Source organism: Elaeis guineensis, chromosome 16 (genome assembly GCF_000442705.2).
Source record: "Elaeis guineensis isolate ETL-2024a chromosome 16, EG11, whole genome shotgun sequence".
Classification (NCBI taxonomy): Eukaryota; Viridiplantae; Streptophyta; class Magnoliopsida; order Arecales; family Arecaceae; genus Elaeis; species Elaeis guineensis.
Genome location: NC_026008.2, coordinates 33,154,599 through 33,181,243, shown reverse-complemented (window position 1 = coordinate 33,181,243; position 26,645 = coordinate 33,154,599). Strand labels below are relative to the sequence as shown.

The window sequence follows — 26,645 nt, the reverse complement described above, 5'->3', positions numbered from 1 at the left end:
GCTGACTCATGCCCGATCCCTACCAGGGATTGCCATATTTTAGGAGCAGGAGGCTCCGTCTGGATAATCCTCACCTTCTTGGATGTGGACCCTCCGCCTAAAGAGCTCATTTTCTTCTTCACCACTAATTTAATGGATGACAGAGATGACTTCATTGCTTCAAGATAAGGAAAAGAGCATTTTTTTTTTATGGCTATAATGATAAAAGAGTAACTGATGGTCGGATAGCGGAAAATCTTACCGAATGGATGGTCTATTTATGCAGATTATCGATGGTATTGATTCGGCCATCAGATTGCTAGATTTTGCCATTGGACCAAACTTGAGAGTGGTAGATCTCATGGCTCTTTATCGTACCTTTCTCTCATCAAGCCACGTGAGGCAACCTGTAAAGTGCACCTTGAAACTTATCATCACATGCCATATGGTAAGTCCAAAGATAAATCCCAGATTTTTTCTCTCCAGAGCATCGTTTCATGACCCTTTGAACTCCCTCCCTAATAATGGTTGCATAGGTTGTGAAATGATACATCATTAATCCCCATAAGCTCCTTCAAAGCATAGTAAAATGGATGCATCCATGAGAGAACCAGGTTGGCGGTTCGACTCTCAAGACAATTACTTTCTTTGCTTGAAGTTGAAAGACCACTTTAAACTCGAAAGTGATAGGCAAGTATTGTAGAGATGACCTGCCGATTGGATCAATCATTTTTATGGTGAGTGCTCGAAGTAACTTGATGAAGCCACATCAGATGCAAGCTCAAGATCTTGACCCCGTACCTATCTCTGACCACCATCCCGACTAGCTACTTGGGTGAAGCACATGATAATGCCCATGACTAACAACCTTAATCCTATAGTCCGCGAGCAAATTTTTCTTTAAATAAATGATTAGAATGTGGCCTAATGGCTTAAAGAATTAGGCTTGACAAACCTACATATTTTATCTAATAGCCTATGGACTCAATCTCCAAATAAAAGAGGTACGAAGGGGATCTGAAGATAAGCAAGCCAAACTGAGAGGAGGATCAGGAGGAGCATTTTGCTCTCTTGCAACTTCTCTCTCTTTTCTCTCTTTTCTCTTTATTGTGACCAAAGCTCAGTTGACTTAATCATCGGAGGGTCCCACCAAAATATCCCTCCGATAGGTGCAGGCTTTTTTTTGCAAATTTTTTTTGGCATCCCAGATCCCCGACGACGTCCGTCTTCAGTCACATCAGCCATCTTCCGATAACAATATATAAATTTAACATGAAAAGATCTAGAATTGTAAAATTTCTTATTATAGTTATTAAGTATTAAAATTACTTTTAAAAATATATAGTTATTTATATTTAATATCTTTAAGATATTTTTAAATATTTCATAGTATTTTTATAATTAGAAAAAATGGTCGGCAAGCCAAAGGCCAGTTCTCCTTTGGGCTCTAGAAGTAGGCCAGAAGATCGGGCCGGGCCGGGCCTTTCAGCAAAGCGAACAACGACCCAATCCGGCCTGGCCGTGGAAAGGTTTGGTCATCTCCCTCGAATCTCAATAAAATCTCCTGTGCTCTTTCCCTCCGTTCCCATGATATCCCCTTGGCCAGATCACCAAGGCAGGACAGCATGCTCCTCTTTCGGTCTTCCCCATCTCCTCCTCTCTTCCTCTCCTCGCCTCCCTCCGGCGCCACCCATCGCCATCTCCTCCTTCTTCCCTCACACGGCTGCACAAATCCCAATTCCATGGCGATAACGATCACAAGAGGAAGAGGGACTGTGCGGTGCATGGCTAACCAGCGGAGGGTGAAGATGGTGGCGAAGCAGATCATGAGGGAGCTCTCGGAGATGCTTCTCAGGGACAAAAACCTTCAGTATGCCGTCCTCCCTGAGGCTTCTCTTGGCGCCGACCGCTACCTCTCCTCCCTTACTACCATCAGCGACGTCGAGGTCTCCGGCGACCTCCAGGTGCTTCCAAGATCCATCCTTTGCATCCATTTGATCGCATTTTGTGGGAAAAATCTGAACTTTATTGGATCGCTCAACCCCAACATCCTATTTAATGCTATTTCTAGTAAAAAATGTGATTTTTAGTAGGTTACTCAACTATGGCACCCCATGTCACAAGTTGTGTGGCCTAACTGCTGTAATGCTGAAAATAAGTGAACTTCATTGGGTTGCCCAACTTTAACATCCTCCCTAGTAAATTCTTTGAGGTCTCTTAGCATATTTTGTTTGATAAAATTTGATACGTATAGTCAAATTTTAATTGATTTGCGGTGGCCAGCTTGCTAACTGCTTGAATTATGACTTCGTGTATGATATACGGGGAACCAAACTGGTGAAGGGCAGCAATGAGGAATTTGTCTTCTGGATGTTGCTTGGTTTTGGATTTGGGGTTGGTTTCCCAGATGATGCTATTTGTCATGGTAAACATTGCACCTTCAAACCTAACTCTTACAATGAAAGAGTTTGGATTTCATTTTCATCTGGTTTCATAATTAGAATCCACAATGAAAGCTTTCCCAACTGAAATATGAAGAGTTACCATCCGCGACTGATAGAAAATTCTAACCAGACTAGAAGGGTACGGCAACTGGTTTATTCTTGGCTTATGCCTTTTCCCAGACATAGATTCAATCACTCTAAATGAGGGGTATTTGGATGCCATAGTATGCTATACATTCTTTAGGAGAATCTGATCATGTTCAAAACAAACTGCTGGTCAAAGGCAGTATTATAGATGCATATCAATGTGCAGAAGCCCCTGTAAGGCTAAGAGTTGCAGCCCAAAATCCATAATGCAAACAATATTGCTTGTGCCAACTATAAGCTGCTAAAACATACTATCACTAAAAAAAATAATTTGTCTGCAAAGATGCCTATGCCACTGGAAAGTTTATGAATTAAGCATTTATGTACAACCAATATTAATGTAAATCGAAACTGCAGACAGAATTATTGGATATAGATGAATTGTGGGGAGATGTACAGAGCTGGAAAATTGCTGCTGGGGCAGCTGAAGTCTTAATTATTTGCAAGCTTCATTTTCTAGTAGCTTAAACATCAAGAATCTAGTTTACACCTGCATTCAATATAGAAACTGATTTCAGAAGATTTTCATGCTTCACCTTGTTTTTAGTAGGTGCAGTTTAAGGTTTATTAGGGTTATTTAGAGGGTTTGGAGAGACTGACAAAATAGTGTGGAAAGCAGGTTGGAGCACATCCAATCTGGAGGAGAGACTTCAACATGTAAGAGCCTATCTTTCCAAGCAACTAAAAATGGCCAAAGTTGGCTAGCGATCAGGCCATTCACCTAAAATTGCTGTCTTGCAACCCACAAACAGATTTAGGGTCCGAACATGATAAGAGGGGGAGGTTGGGAACTTCTTTTAGCCATATGACTATAATCAAGGGAATAGGTAGGCAAGTCCTCCTATGTTCATAGAACTAAAGATCTTGGGCAAAAATCATGGGGGAAGTATTCATTCTCTTTTTGGAACTTTTCTTGGTGGTATAAAGGACATTGTAGTGTTCTGGAATTGGTGCTTGATCTTTCTTCATGATATGGCAGAAGGTTTTTATATGTTAAATTTCAGCAACAAAGAAGATATGATGCAGATTTTAACATGAGGTCCATGGCTCATGGCAGGAAAGATGCTGTCACTTATCTGCTGGGCAAATTACTTCAGTTTGTCTGGGATGAGTTTTCAGCTGGCACTTTTTTAAGCTTCCTCTTAAATATGACATAAAATCCATAGTCTTAGCTGCTTTTATTGCTAAACCTTTGGATGTGGATCTGTCATCCTGGGTGGCAGTGAGTTGTGGAGATGCAAGAGCCAGCACATTCCACTTCTCACTCAGTCATTAAGGCTTGATCTTCATATAGTTGAAGGTTCCATGCATCTCTTTCAATAGCTTTGTCTATGAAGAGGTTACTGCAATACAGTGTGGTTGCTGGTTCAACATCATAATGCGTGCAGCAGCTGCTAAGGCAGATCAGGTGGAAGGTATACATGATGCAGCATTGGCTGACACAGAGAATGCTCATAGTGAGGATCAGATTCCTTGACATATGTCTCTAGGAGTCAAGGTTGAAATCAACATCACCATTGAGTTGCTATGTAGCCAAAGAGACCTCTGAGGAGGGTCATCAACCTAGTAGCCCCCAGGCTTCAATTCAAGGAGGCAGTCATTTGCCTACAATTACTGGGGAAGAAGAAACTGTAAGCTATGGAGGTTCGAGCGGTAGAAGGTTCAAGATAAGCCCGCTTCATATCTACATGAAAAGATGTATTCTACCATGACTTTACCAACACTAAAAGTCTAAAACCCAATAGATAAGATGCACAATAGACATGGTGTAATGGCATTTTAGAGCTATATGATCTCATTTTTGCTTTTTTGTGAATCTTCTATTGAGGAACTAATTCGCTTTATTGGAGGAATATACTACATTTTTATAATTTATCAATGAAACCTTTTGGCTGACCTATCAAAGAAAGGCCTTTTATTTGTTATTTTAGGCAAAATTTAGGGCCTATTTTGATATTCTTACAGGATTGGGCTGCAAATCGTATAGGATTCATGGGTTGGGCCATCCATTTAAGCATGGCCTTGTATCAACCAAACTCTTTCCAGTCTAGATCATGTGGGAAGAAAAAAAGATCTATGGGGGTATTTTTTTTCCTTCCTGCAGTCTAAAGGCTAGGATCTGGACTTGGTTTGAATAGATTCTTAGAAAATGGAAGCTAGATGGGCCAACAGGTCCGATTCATATAGGATTTTCAGCCCATCCTATAGGAATATCCAAACATGCCCTTAGTGGTTTAAACATCCTCTAGTTTATTAGTCCTATGCCTCCTTACTTTGATGTAAACTCTATACAAAGAACACAGGTTTGAGGAGTGTAGAGTTGCTTGATTGAATATTAAATCACTGAAATTCGAGACATAACTTTCAATGTTTTCCCCTTAGAATCAAGTTGAGGAGTCTTGCTTCTCCTTCTTCCATACCTTGTTTTACCTTGTTATTCTTCTCTCCTAGCTCTTCTTTCTGAACTTTTTTGAGTTTATATTTAAGTTTAACATTATCTAATGCTGTAGCTTAAAGACCACTTGACTGAATATTCAATTGCTTGGGTTTGAAACCTCCAACCTTATTCATATGAGTGGATAGCATAATCTATATAGGACATGACATTTATTATCCATGTACATGTGGGATCTTATCTATGTGCTTTCTCTATATCCTATCTTTTCTTCTCAACTATACCTTATAATAGGTATGCTGAACCGGTACCACCGGCTGATGGTACGGTTTGGTACGACTTTGTACCGTACCGAACCGACGAAGGCAAGCGGACCCGAATTGAAAGAAGAAAAAGAGAGAGAAAGAGAGAGAGAAGGAGGAAGAAAGAAAAGAGGGAGGGAAAGGAGCCGGCGGGGCCGCCGGACGGCCTCCGGCTGGCCGCCGTGGCCGTCGGAGGGCGCAGTCTGCGCCCGTGGCGCTGCGGGCGTGAAACAGGGGCATTGCCCCTGTTTCGCGAGTTTTTTAAAAAAAATAGTTTTAAGTGAAGCCGACAAACTATTTGCTGGCTTCATGATTTTTGTTTTTTTTAAAAAAAAATCTCTTAAGTGAGCAACCCAGTTGCTGACTTCATGAGTTTAAAACAAAAAAAAAATCGAAACAGACGACTGTCTATTTCGAAAAAGAAGGCCCATCCACTCGACCGCCCTCAGGCCGTCGGCCATCGGGGGCCTCGCGACGGAGGCGCCGTCCGTCGGATAGGTCCTTCCCCCCCGAGCACTCTCTCTCTCTTTCTCTCTCTTGAAAGTCCTATCGGACGATACGGGGCTCGGAAGCCCTCCGGCGGCCGCAGCCGGCCGCCGCCGGCTTCGACGGCTCCCACCTCCCTCCATTTCCTCCTTTCTCTCTCTCTTTCTCATTTTTCTTTTTTTCTTCCGTACCGCCGGTGTACCGAATTTATCGGTCGAATCGTGTTGGTTCCCCATCAGTCCGGTACGATATGGGGTGTACCGGTCGATTCGGTACGGTATGGCAAACGCTTATCACCCATAGGTTGTTTTACTTGAAAGCCAGAAGCACCTAAACAATTCTTAGAGATGAAATAAGGGGGAGGGATTGGGAATACTCGTCATACAGTTGATGTGTCGTGATTCTCAACATCATTTGTGCATGAAACACTAACCAACACTAACAAATTTGAACAGTATTTTATTGCATTGCATAATTTTTGGTATATGAAATATCGGATAATGAAGGGTGAGTCAATAGGGGTTTCTTGATCATTTAACAAAGTCATGTGCTACCATTTTCTATGTGGTAGTTGCTTATGAGAATTTAAATAACCAATATGCCTCTTCTTATGGGTGATAATTAGTGACTAGACCCCATAAATCTATTGACTCCAACTAGCCTTGGTCAGGTATGAGTTATGGAAGTCTCGTATCAATTTGTACAGATTAGGAATTCTAGCCCATAGGCATTCTAACATCAATTGAGTTGGGTTTATGTCCAGTCTGACCTGCTTTGAGGCATTGCAATGGGCATACTTTCATAATGCTATTGATAATGATGCTCCATTTGCATTGACTATTTGTAGTTTTACCACATCTTTCTTGAAAACATCTTTGCATCAAGGTTTATGAATTGGCAGCAATTGTCGTATGGGTTTGTACCGTGTTTTTTTGGGGCGATTGATAGCGAGGAGAGAGAGAAAAGGGGAGAGGGGGAGAGAGAGAGGGCTAAGGGCTCAACTCTAACCCTAACACTAGGGGGAGAGAGGGGGGGGGGGAGAGAGAGAGAGAGAGAGAGAGAGAGAGAGAGAGGCCGAGGGCTAAACCCTAACTATAACCCTAGTAGAGCGAGAGAGGAAGGGGGAGGGCTGATTGCCCTAACCCTAACTTTGCACTCTTAATAGAGTGAGTGAGAGAGAGAGAGAGAGAGAGAGCAGCAGCATTGTGCACCATTGAAACCCTCAAACGGGGGTTAGGGGGCCCTCGGACCATCACAAGCGACTGGGAGGGGGTGGGTAAAACCGAACTAGGGGCAAGGGATCTATAATCGAACTGAAACTGAACCAGCCAACTAGGAGCGGAGGAGGGGTTCTATAACCGACCCAACCTGACCTGCTGAACCATTCTGACTTGGCATTGTTTCGATCCAATATCGGTCAAACCTCCTAGTTCAAGTTGGATTGGCAATCACTGGAGCAATTTGCTTGCTTATTCAGTCTATGTTGTTGCTTCATGGTTTTGACCATCGGTATTGTTAATCTATAGCTTCATACTTGACTCATTGCATAGTTGATGATTTGTAAATTGTTGCCAGAAAACCTTTTATAGTGCAATAGCTTTGGATCGATCTAGAGTAGGTAAGTTCCGCTTAAAATTTGCCTAGACTATGAAATGCAGCACATAGATTGTGGGCTCTGTTTCTCAGGACAAAAGGGATTATGGGCCCCATGTGAGATGGACCAATCAGGAGTATGTTGCTGTAGAGCCATTTTATAGATCAAAGCAGTACATTTTCCCTCATGTATAACTTCTCCATTCACCCATGCAGTACAGTTATTCAATCCTCCCTCCTATGAAGCTGGTAGTATCTGTTATATGTAATTCAATGAGCACATAGTACCTTAACATACTCTTTCTTTGGGCTGGTTTTGTTTTGTTTTGTTTTTTTTTGGTGGGGGGAAGGGTAAGAAACTTACAGTTGTTTATTTCCCAAATTTTGTAGGTAGTTAAGGTGTATGTTTCTGTCTTTGGTGATGAAAGAGGAAGAGAGGTAGCTATTGCTGGGCTGAAGTCAAAAGCCAAGTATGTACGCAGTGAATTGGGGAGGCGTATGAAGTTGCGATTGACTCCTGAAATACGTTTCATTGAAGATGAGTCCTTAGAGAGAGGAAGCCGGGTAAGTTCATGCTTTATCTATCGTTTATGAAGCCTCCTATTGTTTTTCAAAAGCAAAGCCACTTTTTCATTTATAAATATAATGAGCAAATTAGTCATTGATTACCATGGTTGCTTTCATGGAGAAGGAATACGTATGCTATTCTCTATTATAATATCACCAATGCCTACTGTATCACTCACCTGAAACACAACATGTCCATAATGAGGTTATTATGATTAATCTTGCATGAGTGGGATTATTCCTGGCATCATATTCTGAAACTGTTTCTCTATAAGCATTTGTTTCTGTAAGAAGTTTGTTGACAACTGACTTTTTGATGACCTTGTGGTTCTTGTCTGGTTCATGTTATTGAACTAAAGATTTTTTTATCTAGCTACATCTTATTGTACACAATTCCCTATCATGGAGATAGGTCAATCTCTTTATGCAGATAATCTTTGGGGTGGCGGTGGCATTATTTTCAAAAATGGTGTCATTTTGGAAGTCAAGAGTACTCCAATCCTGAGTCTAGCAGAACTGTACTTTGAAACTAAGTACAAAGGCTACCAATTTAACTTCATATGTTATAAGTTTTTCAATAGAAACCAACTTCGTGACAACTTGTTTAAGATGATAAATATTCCTACTTCCTAATTTATGGACGTTTTGACCATGTATGTGATACTTTAGTGAGACTAATGTACCCTCTACTTAACCTGAACCTGTGGCGTACTTTTGTGACTCTGGAGAATGCGTTCCTTTATGCCTTGTGATCAATGAGTTATCCTCCAATTCAGGGTTGCACAACAAATTTGAATTTTTATCAATATATTAATGGGAGTAAAACTTTGTGTTGGTATATAAATGTTGGTAGATTTTGATGCTTTTCAAGCAATTATGCAGTCAACCACCAAGGAAATATCCAAAAAAAAAAAAAAGAATGCTCTACTTTGTATAACATGATATTTCTTGTCTTAGACAAATATGTAGGGCGAACTGGCTCCTGGTTTTGCTTCCATGCATATGATGTTTTTCTCATAGTTGACAATATATTAGGTCCAAAGAAAAATGAGTTGATCCTTTTCAACATTTCCTTCTCATTTTCTTCTCCTTATTTTATTTTCTTTCTTTCTTTATATATATATATATATATATATAGGCAGAAACACCAAGGCTTGTAGCTGAAAGAGTTTTTCTACCAAACTGGCATTTTCAACCTAAGGATTTACAAAAGACCCAAGGATTTTATGAGTTTATTTTAGTAGACACTGATTTTATGGGAATTAAACACTATAAAGACAAAACAAATCCTTCTGAAATCACCCACTCAACGGTGCAAATCTTGAAGGTTATGATGCCATTGATGTGGGGTGATCGTCCCAGCAATTACAAAAAACTCTCCCAAGAATTCAACCCTTAATACTTCAACTATTGGGACTACCAAAATGCTTGGTACCTTGCTTTTCTCTTTCAGAATATAAGTTATAAACGTTCCTGGCTCTTTTATTTCAAATCCGGTACCAATTACCAATTTTCTTACTGGTTTTCACACTGGTGGGAATATTATGGTCCCATCACTGAAATTCTTCATTTCTTAGAAGGCTTTGAAACCTTCCAACAAAATGCCTTAGAAACCAAAAATTCCCTGCACTCCTCAACTTCTACTCTCAATTTACTCTTTCGCGGATTCTCAGCTGGGTATGCTGTATGGATTGGAATCTGTCAATGTCCACATCGGAACAGCAAGCTTTTTTATTCCCTCTTCTTTAATAATGCGCACAACCATGACCCTCCTCGATTATATATGCTATCAGTTGAAATTATAAAACAAATCATGCTAACTTAGGAAACAACAGAACTGTGATTTTGATTGTAGGAGAGTGCAATGCATAATTAAGGTGATGTTAAGATAGACAATTATCTTTGGAAATGCTTAGAATTATAATGTAGTTGTTTAATAATTGTACAAACAAGTTATTTGACTGGATTTCTGAATCTCAGATAAAGTAATAAAACCTCAGAAGGCATGACAGATCACTTTAAACCCTTAAATTTTTGAACCTCTTCTAGATGCACTAGTCATCGATAATCATAAAGTCCCTTGTTTCATGTTATTCTCCAATGTGTAATGTTGCTTAGTTACATTTCTAAAGGGTCAGTACTAAGATAGAATTTGGATAGAATTATCAGAATCAAACTATCATTTGTATTCCAACTATATTAGGATATGTGTAGTTGAAGATGCAGTTGAAGTTGAATGCAAAGGAATTTCCCAACAAATTGTTTTCACCACCTTTTATGATTGAAGGAATGCCTCAAAATAGAACTAAAAAAGGATGATGAACTGGGTATCTGCTTCTAGAGTATAATATAATGAGGAAGGAACCTTTTTAATACAACTGTAAGATAATATATATTTTTAATGAATCATGGTGTTAATTAATTGGAGAGCAGCTCATATATTGAATGAATAAGTAACATGAGTTTGAAGCAAATATGTGGTGGAACTATGCATCACATGAAGCTTTGATCAATTTAGAAGAAAGTGCACAGAGCTTGATTTTGACACATCAGAGGTCAGAAATAGCTTGATGCATGTTTTATAGACCTAAGTAACACATACCTGACCTGTAACTTGTCATAGGCCGACAAAAGGAGCAAAGGGTTTTGACAGTTAATTTGGACCTAAGTTAGAATTTAATTGGCCAATGTAGATTACTAAAATAAGTCTAGAATATTTGATGATATAAGGCTAACACTAGGCTGACATCATCAATTTTAGGCAAATTTGGAAAAAAAACCCACACTGAAATCAATTAGAGATATTATCAACTCCTATCCAATGACAAGGTGATTCTTTGCTATGTTACTTTGTACATGTGTACCAGTTGGAGAAATAATCAAATCCTCACTGATTATGGGGACATCCTTCTCTATGATTATTTCCCATATCTATAAATTCTCTCTCATCTTTAGCTAATAATGAATGTGGACATATTCATGGGTAGATTCAAGGAAATTCTACATTATTAAATGAGGATGGCTAACAATAATAAAATCATCTTGAATTGAATTTAATTCTGAGTTCTTTTCATCTTTGAGTTGTGAATTATTTTTTGTTGGGTGGATCATCTTCCTTTGCAAAGAGATTGGCATAGCCTTTGTGAAGTGGATGCACCTCTAACATGAGAGCAATATATTTCAACTTATTTTGGTTTTCATTATGGCGATTGGTGTTGTATCAGGAATCAGTGGTTTAGATATTTTTTTTCTTGTAGGAATCCTAGTTAAGCTGTGGCTCCTACTCACCATAGGAATTCTAATAAAGAAACAGATTCTGACTCAATATGGGTTTTTCTCATGATCTAGAATTCTCAAGGTAAACTTATTACTTTACTTTTGTTATATTTTAGGATTGCTTATAAAATTTATCTGGAGGATAATTTTTTAAGAAATACTTCAAATGAAATTAATGTGGGAGATTCCAAATTTTTGAGAAGTATTCCAATAAAATTAGTGTCGGAGATTCCTACTGTGAATATAGGTTAGGTTGTAAAAGCTTTGAAGTCATTAGGGTTGCATGCTGGATTTATTTTTCCATCTTTTATGTAGGATCCATAGGTATGGATCTTTGTACATTGGAAGGTCTTAAAATATATACAGTCATGGAAAGGTCTTAGCTTGAGTAAAAGGTCTGGAATAGAATTGGATTACAATCAAAAGGGCATTTTCTTCATGTAAATTGAATTGCACAGAAAGTTCATAAGTTTGCTGGATTTCTTTCTGATTGGAGATTTGAATCATCTTGGTGAAATGCTGAAAACCTCATATTGATGGTGAGCTGCTGTCAACATCTTTATTGAAGCTGATAAGGTGTTGACACTTTGTTATAATAATTCTATATCCATTATTTGTCTTGTTTCTTGTCAATCTATAGTCGTAATAATTCAAAAATGGGATGATTTTTTTTTAGTTTTTGAGAGACCAAATCTAGGAAATCTTAGATTTGATCACCCAAGCCTCAATATAAGGATCAAATTTGAGATCGTTGTACATCAGTTTAGGCATCAAAGTAAGTTCCTTCCATAAGGAATCAGGTATTTACTTTATAGTAATAGTACAACAAGATGAAGCCTGTATGCATGGGTATTCAGAATATTTAATCATACAGAACATTAGTTACATCAACTTAGCAGTCATCAACTTTCAAATGCTGACAAGGTTTTGGATTATATGTGGTTATATTTCAGACCATGATAACAAGATCTGACCATGGATTTCAGGTGAGTCCTTTGAATCCTTCAAAAATAGTATTTCATTTCACATCTCAACCACAATATCATCAAAGACACATGGAGTAACATGGTTGGAAAAAAAAATACAACCAATCCTATAGATAGGACTTATAGTTAGTCGTGGAAAATATGAGGCCCATATATGAAAGCCATCGTGGATTTGTCATGAGAGAAGCTTAATTGAGCCTCAAGTTGATGTCAAAAACAATTTTCTTGAATTTAAAAACAATATTAAAGAACTGAAGGCCATTGAAGAGAATTTTCATAAACATGAATCGTGAGGAAGCATCAAAGATCTAATGACCATGGAAGAAATTTTACATGAACTTCCAAGTGTTGAAATCTAGTTGTCATCCAAGAACTAGGCACTCTGTTGTTGAATTCAAAGCTAATAATGATGCTACTAATTAGCTTGCCAGTGATGAATATCTGAGAATTTATTATGGTTGGTCAAAAGAAAGTTGATGACATGCTCGTGAATCCATCATGGATTTTGTGATTTATGAAGAGGCACCTTATGTTGAAGGATACATAGTCTATGTGCAAGAAAAGGAAGAGGCAGACACATTGGTCAAAGAGATTTTTTTCTTTTTTGTGAATAAATCCAAAAGCTGATTTTTTTCCTGGAGGAAAAAGAAGGCTGTGGGTTCATGGTGAATTCTAGCTTGTGGGGAATATTTAGATGTCTTCAAAAATGTCCTCTCATCTTATTTGTATCCAAAGAGATCAGATATCATATGGAATCTGGGTATCCATGTGAACATTAACTCATCCTACGCTAGGTATTTATCATCAAGCACCTATAAGTTAAGGATTAGAAAAGGAATATTTGAATTTAATGTTAAGGACGAGAGTAAATTTTTTGCGTCATCGAAGCACATGATGAGCAATATGTTTTGACTTTTTTCGGTTTCTTATGTGGTAGTTCGAGTTAGTACATGGTAGGTTAGATACTTAATGTTTTCTTGGAAGAGCCTAGGAAGGACTCCTACTGAAATAAGGATTTCTTGGTGATTAGGAGGCACTTAAAGATTTGTTTAATCTTTGATATTCTAGCAGCACGGGCTGTCACCTGTTTTTTATGATATGGAGCTGTCATTTTCTAAATCTGTCATCCTTTTGCTGGTAAATTGATAATTTGAAGTAATAAATCAGAGAACAAATTGGTTGAATTTTTACTAGGGAGAGAAATACGGAAACCTAATCTAAAGGAATCAAAAAAGGACTGGAAGGGAACCGGAGAAAAAGCAAGGGCAACCCTCAGTGGACCAGGGCTCTACTTAGTACTTACTGCTCTCAAGTATGAAGTAGACTATGAATGCCTACTTGATAGGCATTCACAACTTGAGCGTCCTAGATCTGAGAGGAAAAATGATTTTGCTCCGAATCCGGATGCTTCCATGGCTTGGGATCTAGGTCTAGTATGCCCTGAGTATCCCTCTAGGGCTAGGTAATTGGTGTTTTCCCCTATGTCTGCTAAAAGGGGTGTCTCAAGGGTGTATCCAAGCAAAAACAAAGCAGAAGGCAAAATGAAAAGGAAATAAGCTACACTACAAGCAAGATTAGCATATCCAAATGAAACCTAATATTCATTAAGGAGCAGTAACACAAATGTAATTACAAGATATTTGAAGGCAAGCTACATAGAGGTGAAATAAAGGAAGGGAAAGAACCATCAAATCTTGGATTTGGTGAGCGTTGGCTCTCTTTGGAGAGGAAGCTCTTGGGGTTCCCCTCTTTATTGAGATCCCTTGAATGCTCCTTGCTTTCTTCTGCAAGAGACTAGGGTTTATGGGTACAGAGAGGCAGATATTGGCTAAGAGAAGGTAGTAGAGGGTCAGATCTAGGTAAATACGGCTTCAGTGAGGGTAGATCTAAGTTGGAAAACTGCTGGTTGGGATCCTGACAATAGAGGTTTGGCTAGGGTTTCGATCTAAGGGGAGGGGTGAAGAAGGGAGAAAGGGTTCCTTAGCTAAAGTGCTTCTAAGATAGCCAAACAGAAATGATCCATTTTTCTCAGAGGGGGGCTTTATATAGAGGAGAGTGGTTTAAGGGCTAAGATTAGGCCCTCCAAAGTCTCCTTAAAATAGAATGGCTTAGGTGTACCCAAGTGTCAAATGATAGGAACATGGCTATCACATAGATTATATAGCCCATGGAGGGTTCTGGATTTGATTTCAAGGAGCACAAACTAATCCAAGGGTCATCTTTGATGGTTGATAATGATACTTGACTGATTTGGTGGGTCACTGTTGAGAGTCACAAAACTGGATGCAAATTGGGCTTGTGTCAAAAACCTTATCAAGTAGCTTAATTTGGGGGACTGAAACATGGGGCTAGAAAGCTTAGAATTGGCTGGACGTTTTGTGGGTTCAAATTAGGTGTGTGGTAGAACATATGATCAAAAAATGGGCCTATTAGGAGTTTATTTGACAAGGAGTCAGATCTGGTCAAATAGCCGAATTGATAAGTGATTTCTAGTCTCAAATTGGTGCATTTAACACACGAACACTTGGAACCCAAATCAAAATTGATAGAATTGACTCTGGAAGGACTAACCATGGTTACGTTTTGGGTGCAGTTTTGACTATGGTTGATGTAGGTTTGGCTTGGTATTTCAGGTTTTTTTTTTTTTTGGTATTTTGGAGTAGTGGTTAGGAGTGCATGGGTCAAATTTAGCATTTTGCAGCATCCTGGTCTTGAATTGACTCTTGGATCTCTGAAGAAGCTTTCAAAGGGGTGTCTCTATCCATTAATATCGGGTTTTATTCTATTGCATGATCAACTTTGTAAATCTGGCATCATGATACAAACTAGGGCACTAAAGAGATTCTATGGCCAATTGTGGCTGGTCAGGAAAAACAGCTGGTATGATACCTTATAGGCCATTTTTGGGACTTTGCTTTAGTCTTGTCTGCATCAATATGAACTGCAAATAGGCACCCCAATGAGGGGTGTTAATTCTCAACCCAACCTGCCAACATGATGTGATGTTATCAGGTTTGTGTTGAGTATACTCCAGTTTCATTGTAAACAGGTCAACGTAACTTACCTGTTTCATAAACAGATGAGTTTTGGGTTTAGGAGCTTCACCCATCTCTGACCTGGGTTGATTCAGTAAACAACCAGCCAGGTTGACATGGTTAAAGACCTCTTTGACCCGTAGAAGAGTGGTAAAAAATGAAAATTGTGAAGGTCTTCTCTGTAAACAAAATGGTAATCCTTTTCTCAAATCCAAAATCCTAAAGCTATCCCACCCATTTCCAAATTTTTCCAGTTTGGTACCACCTTACCTGTGCCTAATTGGCTGCTCCTCTCCTTTTACACCTCCTACAAACCATTGCCTCCATCTCCACTTTGGTGCCTCCACCAACAACGCTCTCCTATATCTTATGTTCTTTTTTGCATCATAGGTGCGAACATACCATTGCTGGTCTCCTTCGTAAGAACGAGGACAGGAATGAAAAGAGGCAATGGATTGGAGGTGGGGACTGGGGACATACCATCCTTGGTCCTCTTCGTGAGGATATGGAGAAGAGTGAAGAGGGGTGACAGCCAGGAGTAGATGCAGCCATCCCATCTCTCCATGTGGGGCATTTTTATTTTTTCCCCTCTTCTAGGATTTCGTTCATTTCTGCAATGTAAGTGTGTCGGGCGAGTCCGATCTTGTTGACTTTGCTGGTTGATTTGCAACCTGTTTATTGAATAGGCTATTTCTCTATGGTGGTGTAACCTGTTCAGTAGCAGGTGGAGTTCAACTCTAGATTTTTTTTTGACTCATTAAATGATTTGGCTTCAGGTTGACCATTGAAGATGAGCAACCTTGTATCCACATCACACAGACCCGCTGAGAAGCAACCATTGCTACCTCTAAACCCAATGAGTGTCTATTTGCTTGCCTTCTAGATCCTAGCTGAAGTCATACTGTGGAACTAAGGTCGCCGGTCATTCCTCTTGTCTGCCTGCTTGGGAGTCCTGAATGTGCTAAAAACCGCTAGTTTGGGAGGGCTCACTGTTGCTGTTTAATCTTTTATTATCTTTTGTTTTGAAGTTTTGGAAAGTTTAGGATAGGTGGTCAAGTGGTTCTTTTTACAAGGAGTGATAGGCAGATGTTTGGTGTACTGGATTTGAATGAAAGTTTATTTTGATGGAAAAAATATAATCTATGGGTATTTTGACAGAAAAAAATATATGCAATGGGCCTTCTTTCCCTTGTTTCTGCTATTCTTTATGCTAATGCATTGCTGTTAGACAGCTGCTTTGTTGCTGTTATTCAGATCTGAGATCAGATATGAGAATTTTTTTTGGGCTAGTTGTAGAAAAGAAGGCATAAAAAATGCCGAGAATTCAGATCCCAATGCTGCAAGTAAATTTCAATGGTATATAGAACTGCTAAATATTCTGGTTGACATTATATAGTTGCAACTAATGTATGCAGCCTTCTAATATTGGCCGATGCACCTGTTTCAAAGCATGAAACTTTATATTGTTGAGATATATGTGAAAAGACCCAAAGACTTTTTATCTTGTAAAGCAAGAATTGCTCCACATGCTAGTGCCATGTTTCTCAAACTGGTAATATGGCCTGTAACATGGCGAGGCAGTGCATTGATGCAGCACACATAACATTTGGCAGAACTTATCTAAGGAAATGAGATTATAATGCCATTTTGTGATAACAATCTGCGTGTATATATTTGTAGATCAACAATATACTGTGATTTACTGCCAACATTTTGCAGCATAGTGGAGTTACTATTTGTTTGTGTGCACTCCTGCAGGTGATTGCAATTTTGGACAGGTTAAAGAATGAGAGGGAGAGTGTGGCAAGACATGATGCAGAACTTTCTGAACCATCCAATAAATCTGAAAATGGAGACTTGGGCAATGATGACCCAGATGAAGGCATCATTTATGTCAAGTAATCTGCTCAGTTTGTTAGAAACTTATGGAATTTTTATGTCTTCAAAGTTCAACAGGTATGGTTCTAGATGCTCCTGCTGAATTATTAAAAACAATTTAAATTCATATCTTTAGGTTGTGAGATCCATGGCTCAGGTCATGATTTCACTCTAATATGACTGAAGAAAAAAGAATCCCATTTTTTTCAAATCATTTGTTTTTATTGGTCGGTATCCCTTTTTTGTTGGCATAAACTCCGAATCATCTCTTTGATGTGTAAAACACCAGACTGATTTAATTTGATGTCTTTCTATATAGAATTAGCTATCTCCTCCCAGGAAGATGTCAACTAATCTTGAACAGATTACCTAGTAAAAACTCACCACTGACCATTTACTCCCTCTAAAAGTCCAAGCCAGTTGCAAAATACTCTGGTGATGGCAGCAAATCAGATCCTGTGACATACAAATTCAAGGTTAAGTAGTCTTATCCTAAGTGGATATCTTAACTCATTATCACATAGAAAAAATGGCTTAGGGACCAACCTTGATACCAAAATCCAATGTATCATGAAGGATTTGGTACTTTGTACTACAATCCCAGTATATTGCACTAACCCCTTGCATTGCACCAAGCTCTCGATTGCCACATGGCATGCCAGCAATGCAGCTCTGTATCTTTTTCCTTCCCAAGGTTGGGCCTCAGAGCATATCTAGTTCATCCTTTCCTGAATCATGAAATCTAAGAGCATTTGCTTCCTTTTCTGTTATTTACATTTGATGGTCATTCAAATCATGCTTTTCTGTTGTGGTATTGTAACCATGCTTTTTGGAAACCATGTTATACTAATGATGGTTATTTGATTGATGCAGTTGTCTTTCTATGCGGGATGCAGAGGATCATGTATTACTAACCCATTATAGTGGCAATTTGTGAATGTAAATTATCTTTTATCTTCATTTACCTTGTATAATTTCACTGGAAAAAGTCTAGTTAATTTTTCCCATGGGAAGCTCTTCCACCAAAAACAACATACTTTGGATGCGGGGCATATTAGATGTCATTATAAGATAAAAGCAAAGCAGGGCCAATGTCATAGTTTGATTATAATCAATTGCTATTTTCAGTATTCTATATCATCGGAATTTGATTTGGATATCCAATTGCCTTGGCACAATGGTAAGATTGCTTTATTGTGATATGTAGATTGCGGTTCCAAAATATGGAAATAAACTTTCTACATGATCCCATAATGGCAACACGTAGCTGTCCTTTAATTACCTTTGCTCCTAATATTAGTATCGAGAAGAAATTCCCTGCCAAACGGAGAATAAAGGCATAATATTTTGCCATTTTATTGTGTCTTTAGTCCGCTGTAATAGCAGCAGGCTTCATGTTACAATGTACACTCATGTTATCAAACATTATAGTTAATGTTTACCTAATTTATTCTGTTACATGGCTACCAGTAGATCTTCCTCAAGTCCTAAAAGATCAAGCCCAAGCCTGAATTGGGAAAACAAAAGCCATTTCAGTGCCGTATGGGGAAATAATTATTTCAAAGTCAACTATTATTTAGAGATATCAGTGCTGTTGAAAGTTGCAAACTTGCCGGGTTAATGGTAGGAAGAATCTCGAGTAGAGGTGTCAATGTGGGACATGAGCGAGGGTTCCCAAGGAGTTGGCTGTTGACCATTCTGGACAGAATGTTAGGTGGGCTCATTGTTTAACTGTATGACATTTTAGATAAGATCTAATTCTACGGTTTCGTTAGAGATCTCTGGTGATTTGTTGGTTTGGTCCATCTTATTTGCTTTTCTACTAATAATTTTCATGGAAACTCTGTTTTTGATTTTTTTTTTCCTTCTCATAAGAAGTCCTAAGTAATACCTCGGATATGTCATGTGCATGTATTGTTCACCGATTTCTCTCTCACGCAGAGACACACGCACGCACAGCTCATATAAACGCAATTCCTGTTCGCCAATCTCTCTCTCTCTCTCTCTCTCTCTCTCTGAGGGGGGAAAAGGATTTCTAGACCACTAGATGGGCCGGGGATGGGAAAAAAAATCACCGATCGGGCTTGGGCTAGAGATGGGGATGATGCTTTCTTCGGCCCGTCCGATTTTTTTATTTTATTATATATATGATATAAGATATAAATACTAAAAATAGGTAGGTCTAATCCTAAAAAAATCATCTCTACTTTCTCTCCGCACTTCAAATTTCACACACTCCTCGCTCAGGAAGACCAAATCTTACACACTTTGCATTTTTGAATATTCCCAATCACATGCAAGTCTTCTTTTTCTTCCTTTTGATTTGTGTTGCATTATCTACACTTTTTTGGGCTTTTTTTTTCTTACTTTTTTTTTCCTTTGTTGGATTCTGATGAGTATTCGATTTTGATAACATGATTGATCTTTATGAAAGATATTTGATCTTTGTAAAGAGATGTATATTTTGGGATGCGATATTATATCTATTTGCTTTAATGTTCTAAATATAGGATTCAATTTTTGTTAGATTTTTGCATTTATTATTTGTATAGATTATCAAATGATCGGCCAAATAAATGTTATATGTTGGATATTTAAATATATTTTTATTGTCATTTAATATTTTATACTTAAATTTATTTTTGTATTTATTTTTAAGATAGAAATTCATACCAATCGGGCCATTGAGCTGGATAAATGAGCCTGAGAAACGGGCTGGGGCCTGGGATTTTAAAATCCCCACCGGGCCAAGGACTGGGGGAGGGGCCCCCGTCCTCGCCCCGGCCCATTGCCATTCCTACTAGTAACCATCATTTGTGCAAAGTCAAAACAAGAGGGGAAGAAAGAAAGAGTTGGGGAGGGATGCAACCGCCCAAAATTCTTTTGGGGATGATAGGATACCTGGCACCGCATGTGATATGTTTAATACTTTTTGGTTCAAGGCCTTTTTTAAAAAAAAAAATTCATAAATTACTTCAATTTGAAAATAATATTACTGTTATGAATTCATGACTATGTTTCATAAGCTTAGCCACCTTATGCGAGGAGGTGGAATAGCTAACTTTGTGCTATATTAAACATCAAGATATGCACTTCTTTCTTCTAATTTATTTATTTTAGCTAAAATATCTAGATATTTTTTGGAGTAGGTTTTGTGCTAAATATTCCCAAGCCCATTAGAAGATTTCTATACCAAAACCAACAAAAAAAAAAAAAAAAAATCACAAATAATATTGGCCTTTAATAATTTGATCACTATTGACTTCCCTGCCATCATCTTGACCGTGCAGTTCCACCATCGTGAGGATTTAATTTTAAATTTTATTTGCTTTCAGACTTTCAATGTTGACCAAAAGTCCGATATAGAGGAGTCCAAAATCGAATTATCAAATTGAACCGGACCGAGATTACTTGGATTTGATTTGTTCAGTTGTAGACTACTTTAATTTAATTTTTAATTTTATAAAATAAAAATTTGAAAGTTTAATTTTTTTGAACGATGGAGGGAACCGAATGCACACCCGAACTACCCATCCGACCTGAGATGAGTAAAGGATAGACCCGCAAATGGATCGGATCGGACAGGATTTTAAATGATTTCAGTCCGACTCGATTTTTTAATTAGATCTTGATATTGGATCCATACCCATCTCGATAAAAAATCGGATTGGATCGGGTTGGATCTATGAACAAATTTATTGACCCGTTAGATCATTCGAATCGGATCAGGTTCATATATATCCGGTCCCAATCCATGAAATATGAGTCCGGTTCGGATTGGATCAGATCACGGGTTTAATATATTTAAAACCTACCATCAATGAATACTAATGTTAGATGATAACTAAGAAAGGCTTTTTTTCTTTTTTTTTTTCCTCTAATCCTCCAACTATAACTTCTAATAATTAATTGTATTGGATAGCAGAGGGAAAACAAATGATTTTTTAGAAGAGTCAAGATTTCAGAAGTTCACACAAAAGAAGAAAAATAAAAAAAAAATATAAATTTTATATAGTGATATAATTATCTCAATTTAAAATATCATATAAGAAGAATATTTATATATGATTAAAAATAGAACTGCATATACTGTAGATGACACAACATCATACACATTTGAGCATACTCTGAAATTTCTTAAAGTCAACAAAATGAATTAGAATTTAAGAAGCCTTCTTGCTTTTGTACCTCATGGCATACTAAACATAAATCAGAATGTTTAAAAAACTAAGGCCAGTAAAAAGCCAGAAGAAGTAATCAAGATGTTCTTCATTTAAATTATCAGAAATCCATCCAATCATTCTTCCTTGGGTTGTTATAAATGTTACAACAGTCAGAATAAAAAAACTGAAGAGTTTGAAAAATTTTTAGTTTTAGAGATTTTTAATTTGAAAATTAAATGAGAAAGATCGAAGGGTTTGAAAAATTTTAGTCAAATTTCAAACTCTTATTTGGATGAGTCACTCTAATTGAGTTTGGATCTTATGTTTGGGTCCGAATCTGATCGAATCATGTATCTTAAAATCTAAATTAATCCAAAAATCTTCGCAGATTGGATTGGATCAGATTGGGTCCAAATTCAAAAAATTCAAATTCGATCTGAAAAAGAGAACAGATCTAATTTTTGAATTCGATCTGACTTTATGAATCTCTTAAATGGATCTAGATCGAATCTAATTGGATCGAATCGTGGATCAATCCGGCCCTTTGCAGCCTTAGTAAGGGATAACGATGGGCAACGGACACTCGTATATACGTTGCCATCCCTACAAATCTCCGTCTCCACCGTGGCCCGCCATTAGTCCAATGGTCCGGATATTAACATCAAATCACGGATGACGAATCACGAATCTCGATGCTGTGCACCACTTCTAGGGCAACCCAAAAGCCTCGTAAGTTCGTAACCTCGTTTTTCCTACAACTCGGCACCATATAAATACTCTCTTGAGAACCCCAAACCCTCGCTTCGTCCCCTCTCCTCCTCCTCATCGCCGCCGCTCTCAGCCGCTTTCCGCCTGCGCTGCCGCCATGGGACGCGTGATCCGTGCCCAAAGGAAGGGAGCCGGCTCGGTCTTCCGCTCCCATACCCACCACCGTAAGGGCCCGGCCCGCTTCCGGAGCCTCGACTACGGCGAGCGCAACGGCTACCTCAAGGGCGTCGTCACCGACATCATCCACGACCCCGGCCGCGGCGCCCCGCTCGCCCGCGTCACATTCCGCCACCCCTTCCGCTACAAGCACCAGAAGGAGCTCTTCATCGCCGCCGAGGGCATGTACACCGGCCAGTTTGTCTACTGCGGCCGCAAGGCTTCCCTCATGGTCGGCAACGTGCTGCCGCTCCGCTCTATCCCCGAGGGTGCGGTCGTGTGCAACGTCGAGCACCACGTTGGCGACCGCGGAGTCCTCGCCCGCGCCTCCGGCGACTACGCCATCGTCATCAGCCACAACCCCGACAACGGCACCTCCAGGTCCATTACTTAGCCCCAAACTATGGTTTTTGGATGAGATCTGATATTTTCCTGGGATCAGAAATAGTTTTTCCCCTTATCTGGAGGCGTAGGTGCGGGGAAATGGTACCTTTGTCACATCCTAGCTTCATTGAACCTAGAAGAGGGCAAAATATTAGATTTTTCGTCCTCTGGTGCTGCTGTTTTTAATGTTTTGCGATTTGTGATTAATCTCGTGCATATGTTCTCATGTTGGGGATGTTAGTTATGGTGTATGGTGTTGTGTATAATTGATTGCTAATTATGACATGGGATCATATTTGCTTGACAAAAATTTGACGTAGTTTAATGCTGCCAAACTAAAATCCCGAAGGATAGCTGAATTTTTTAGTTCACTGTTGTGGGTTTTATCTTGATGGTTATTTAGTTAAGATGTGGATTGTGTTGTCTGAGGGTAATGATGCACCATATGGATTATGCAGCACTGAAAAGTGAAACAATTTCATGAATCTGCTGCTATATAAGATTATGCCCTTCATTTATAGTTCAGATTATATTCATGGTCTTCTCAGTTTGTAATTTGAACATCTGTATGGAATTCTTGAAGATTTGAATTGAATTCCAGGGGATGAGATTCAGAATGTCTTTTCCAAGTTTTTGATAAAAAGGACCAACAGCAACTTTGAATAGAACAAGTAGTTCAATTTGCCCTGTGCTTGCAATTTAGTAGCATCAGTCGTTTGTTTTTCTGTTGCAGTTCTTTTAGATTATATTTATTAAATTTTCGCAAGTTCACAAAATAATGCATGTATGTTTATATCATTCAGGAATTTGAAGAAGCATCCCTTTTTATGGAGAATCTTTTCGGAAATAAATTTCTTTTTTCCATGACATTCTTGTTATTTTTTTCTCTTGTCTGTTATGAATATTCTTTGTTTATTGGCTAGTAAAGCTTCCGAAACAAAATATTTACTATCCATGTTATGTGATTAAGATACATCGGGTGTCTATATTTCATGTTGCCTAGCATGCCATGGCGTACTTGAGAATAGTAAATAGCAAGACTTCTAGGAGATCAGCAAGATTTTAATTTAATTGTTCTTATTCCTCAGAACTATATATGCCTTTGCAAAATATAGTCTTGTACTCAGTGATAATTTTGATAAGAAGTTGGAAAGTTGTGTACATTAAAAAGACTTGAACAAACGCCAACAATTATGACATACATCTTGATTTTGAATGTTGGATGGATAGTGGAGTATGACAGTAAGTTCTAGTTTGCTATAGTATTTTAGCAGAGTATACTTCAACTGGTGGTAGGATTTGGGTGTTCCAGGCTTTCATTTGTTGTGGTTTTTTATATGTTTTAAAATAAGCCTACCTTATATGGTCCTCTAACCAAACTTGAGCAGCAATACTCCATCTCGTCACCTTTATTGTGCATTATAAATATCACATATCCTCCGGAAGATCTTCTTTAGATTTTCAAGCCTCATTCAAGGGCTGCAGCTTAACCAAGTGATAATGCTGATTGCTAGGTACTTTAGAGTTCTAATCATATTCAGAGTAATCTTGGTAAATTTTTAGTTGAAGTAGAGAATCCTTAGGTTTGTTACTTCATAAAAATATATAAATTTAAATTATGAGTGCACGCCATCCATTGATTTCCAAATTCTGTTGGATCAGAAACCATGAGATTTGTGAAAAGAGGAGTCTGTTAGTGTCCACCAAACCAGTATGAAAAACTTGAGTGATGGTGAGCCACAAAATCCAGTAGGCTGGATTTGATATCATATTTTTAAAAAAAAAAAAACTTGGTAGATGACTGATGCTTGTGTTTGTGGTGTTGAGATGCCAAACATAAAATTGCCTCTACTTAGCATTTTTGCTGCCTTTCATTAATTTGGAAGCCCATGATTTTTAAAGATGACATGTAGATTCTGTAAGTGGTAATGTCTACTACTCAAGTATCATAATCATTCATCTTAACTAATAGAAAATGATGTTGGATGCCTCTTATATTGATGCTAATTTGGTTAGCATTGGTAATAGTTCTACACCAGTACAACTTCTAGTAAGATCGATGCCTCGTTCTTTAAGCTTATCTGAATTTTATTAAGCTTTTCTTTCCTCGAATTTAAAGAGTTGATGGTCATAAATATTGGTGGATGAGGGTCCATAAAACTGATCCGAATCCTTGGGATAAGAATCGATTATTATGGTTATATAATACTCTTGTGAAGTAGCATAGCAAACTATTCACGTCGCATAATGGCTTTCTACTTTCATTTCATGGACTTGCCTGCTTGTATTTTTAGACCTCCTCTCACTCAGAAGCTGCATATAAAATTCTATGAATGGCATGAGTTTTCCTTTCCTAATTGCATATGCATGCACCAATAATTATTACAGTTGTGGGTCTTCTAGCTACTTCTAAAGGCTTGTTTGGGTGATTGGGCCCAAAATCCTATGAGATTTATGGGTTGGGCCAATTCAACTAGGAAAAATGAGCCTGAGGTCTTTGTTTTTTTCCCTTCTCTATAGGACATGGGCCGGCCCACTCCAAAGGCTTGTGGGTATTTAGGAATAAGCATAGCATTAGCTGAATTTTTCTAGTTGCATTGGCGCGGCTCATGAGATTTTGGGCCCAATCATCCAAACGGGCCTTAAGTAGTAAGCTTCTTTGGAAATGTAAGACAGGGTATTTGGAAAATGTAGGAAGCAACACATGAATCACTGGCAGAACAGTAGTCAACCAGCGCATAAAAGATATGCTACCTAAGATTTTGACAGCGCTGCTTTCATTCATGCAGGATCAAGCTTCCTTCTGGTGCAAAGAAGGTTGTGCCAAGTGGTTGCCGTGCAATGATTGGACAGGTTGCTGGTGGAGGTAGAACTGAGAAGCCCCTCCTCAAGGCTGGGAATGCGTATCATAAATTCCGTGTGAAGAGGAACTGCTGGCCAAAGGTTCGTGGTGTTGCCATGAACCCTGTGGAACATCCTCATGGAGGAGGAAACCACCAGCATATTGGGCATGCATCAACTGTCCGCCGTGATGCTCCTCCTGGACAGAAGGTTGGTCTTATTGCTGCGAGAAGAACAGGACGGCTTCGAGGACAGGCTGCTGCAACTGCTTCCAAAGCAGAGAAGACTGCTTAGAGAGTTGCTTATATTCTTGCGCGCTTATTCTTGTTCTTTCATTTGCTTGAGCAACTGTCAATCGTAAATTGGAAACTCATCCAGAGGTTTTGTAGCTAAATTCGAGAATTTGTTTGGTAATTTGCTGATTTCTGGGCAAGTTGTCTTTTATGTTGTTATCATCATATTTGGAATTGTTGTTCAGTGAAATTGAAATGGTGCACTGTTTGTTTTGCTTTTTAACTGGATCAGTTTGGTTTAACAGGCGAGCTTATGTCTTTTTATATGATGGTTGATGATAAATCTTGTAGGTGTGCTTTTGTCAACAATGACAGCCCCACCCTCGATCCTTTGTACCTCGTAGGAGATTTTTTCCTTTGTACCTCGTAGGAGTTTTTTTTTTCCTCGGGAGAATCGTGGGGAGTGCTCACTTGAGTTTCTTGGCCCAAGGCATCCAATCTCCGCAGCAACCAAACCACGTGTGGATAAGCAAAACTCTTTGTACACCGCTTGCAGTGTATAAAATTTGATGTATAAAATTTAATATGGAGCGTATCGTCTCATTTGATGTAGTGACTGCTTTCTAACATATATTTAATATTTTTAATTTTATTTTTTTATTTAAAATTTTAAATAATAAAAATATTTATTTTTTGAAAAAATTATAATATTTTATATGTTGAAAATTAAAATTATGATTTTTTTTGTATAGAATATCATAAAGAAAGAAAAATATTTTTATTATTAAAAAATTTATAAAATTTTTAAATGAGAAAATATTTTTATCAAAATTATAACATTCTATAGAAAAATTATGGCATTATGTGTAAAAAATCATAATTTTAATGTAGAATGTCGTAATATCGGTATAGAATATTATAATTTTTTAGAAAAAAAATATTTTTATCATTCAAAATTTTAAACGAAAAAATAGAACTGTAGGCATTAAATATGCGTTGGAAAGCGATGACT

General features: G+C 38.3%; 2 protein-coding genes across 2 annotated transcripts; both read left to right on the top strand.

Moving 5' to 3' along the window:
- The first annotated feature begins 1,560 nt into the window (after window positions 1-1,560).
- LOC105059408 (probable ribosome-binding factor A, chloroplastic) lies at window positions 1,561-18,228 on the top strand. Its single transcript, XM_010942689.3, has 4 exons — window positions 1,561-1,943; window positions 7,737-7,910; window positions 16,969-17,166; window positions 17,962-18,228. Exons 1-3 carry the CDS (start codon window positions 1,605-1,607, stop codon window positions 17,110-17,112), a joined length of 657 nt encoding a protein of 218 aa, XP_010940991.1. The 5' UTR covers window positions 1,561-1,604; the 3' UTR covers window positions 17,113-17,166; window positions 17,962-18,228.
- Window positions 18,229-22,017: 3,789 nt separating this feature from the next.
- LOC105059409 (large ribosomal subunit protein uL2) lies at window positions 22,018-25,916 on the top strand. Its single transcript, XM_010942690.3, has 2 exons — window positions 22,018-22,556; window positions 25,349-25,916. Exons 1-2 carry the CDS (start codon window positions 22,117-22,119, stop codon window positions 25,692-25,694), a joined length of 786 nt encoding a protein of 261 aa, XP_010940992.1. The 5' UTR covers window positions 22,018-22,116; the 3' UTR covers window positions 25,695-25,916.
- Window positions 25,917-26,645: the final 729 nt, after the last annotated feature.

Coding starts and splice junctions, on each gene's coding strand:
- LOC105059409 (XM_010942690.3), top strand. CDS start 22,117: ATGGGACGCGTGATCCGTGCCCAAAGGAAGGGAGCCGGCTCGGTCTTC. Junction 22,557..25,348: donor CCCGACAACGGCACCTCCAG/GTCCATTACTTA, acceptor TCATTCATGCAG/GATCAAGCTTCCTTCTGGTG.
- LOC105059408 (XM_010942689.3), top strand. CDS start 1,605: ATGCTCCTCTTTCGGTCTTCCCCATCTCCTCCTCTCTTCCTCTCCTCG. Junction 1,944..7,736: donor AGGTCTCCGGCGACCTCCAG/GTGCTTCCAAGA, acceptor CAAATTTTGTAG/GTAGTTAAGGTGTATGTTTC. Junction 7,911..16,968: donor CCTTAGAGAGAGGAAGCCGG/GTAAGTTCATGC, acceptor GCACTCCTGCAG/GTGATTGCAATTTTGGACAG.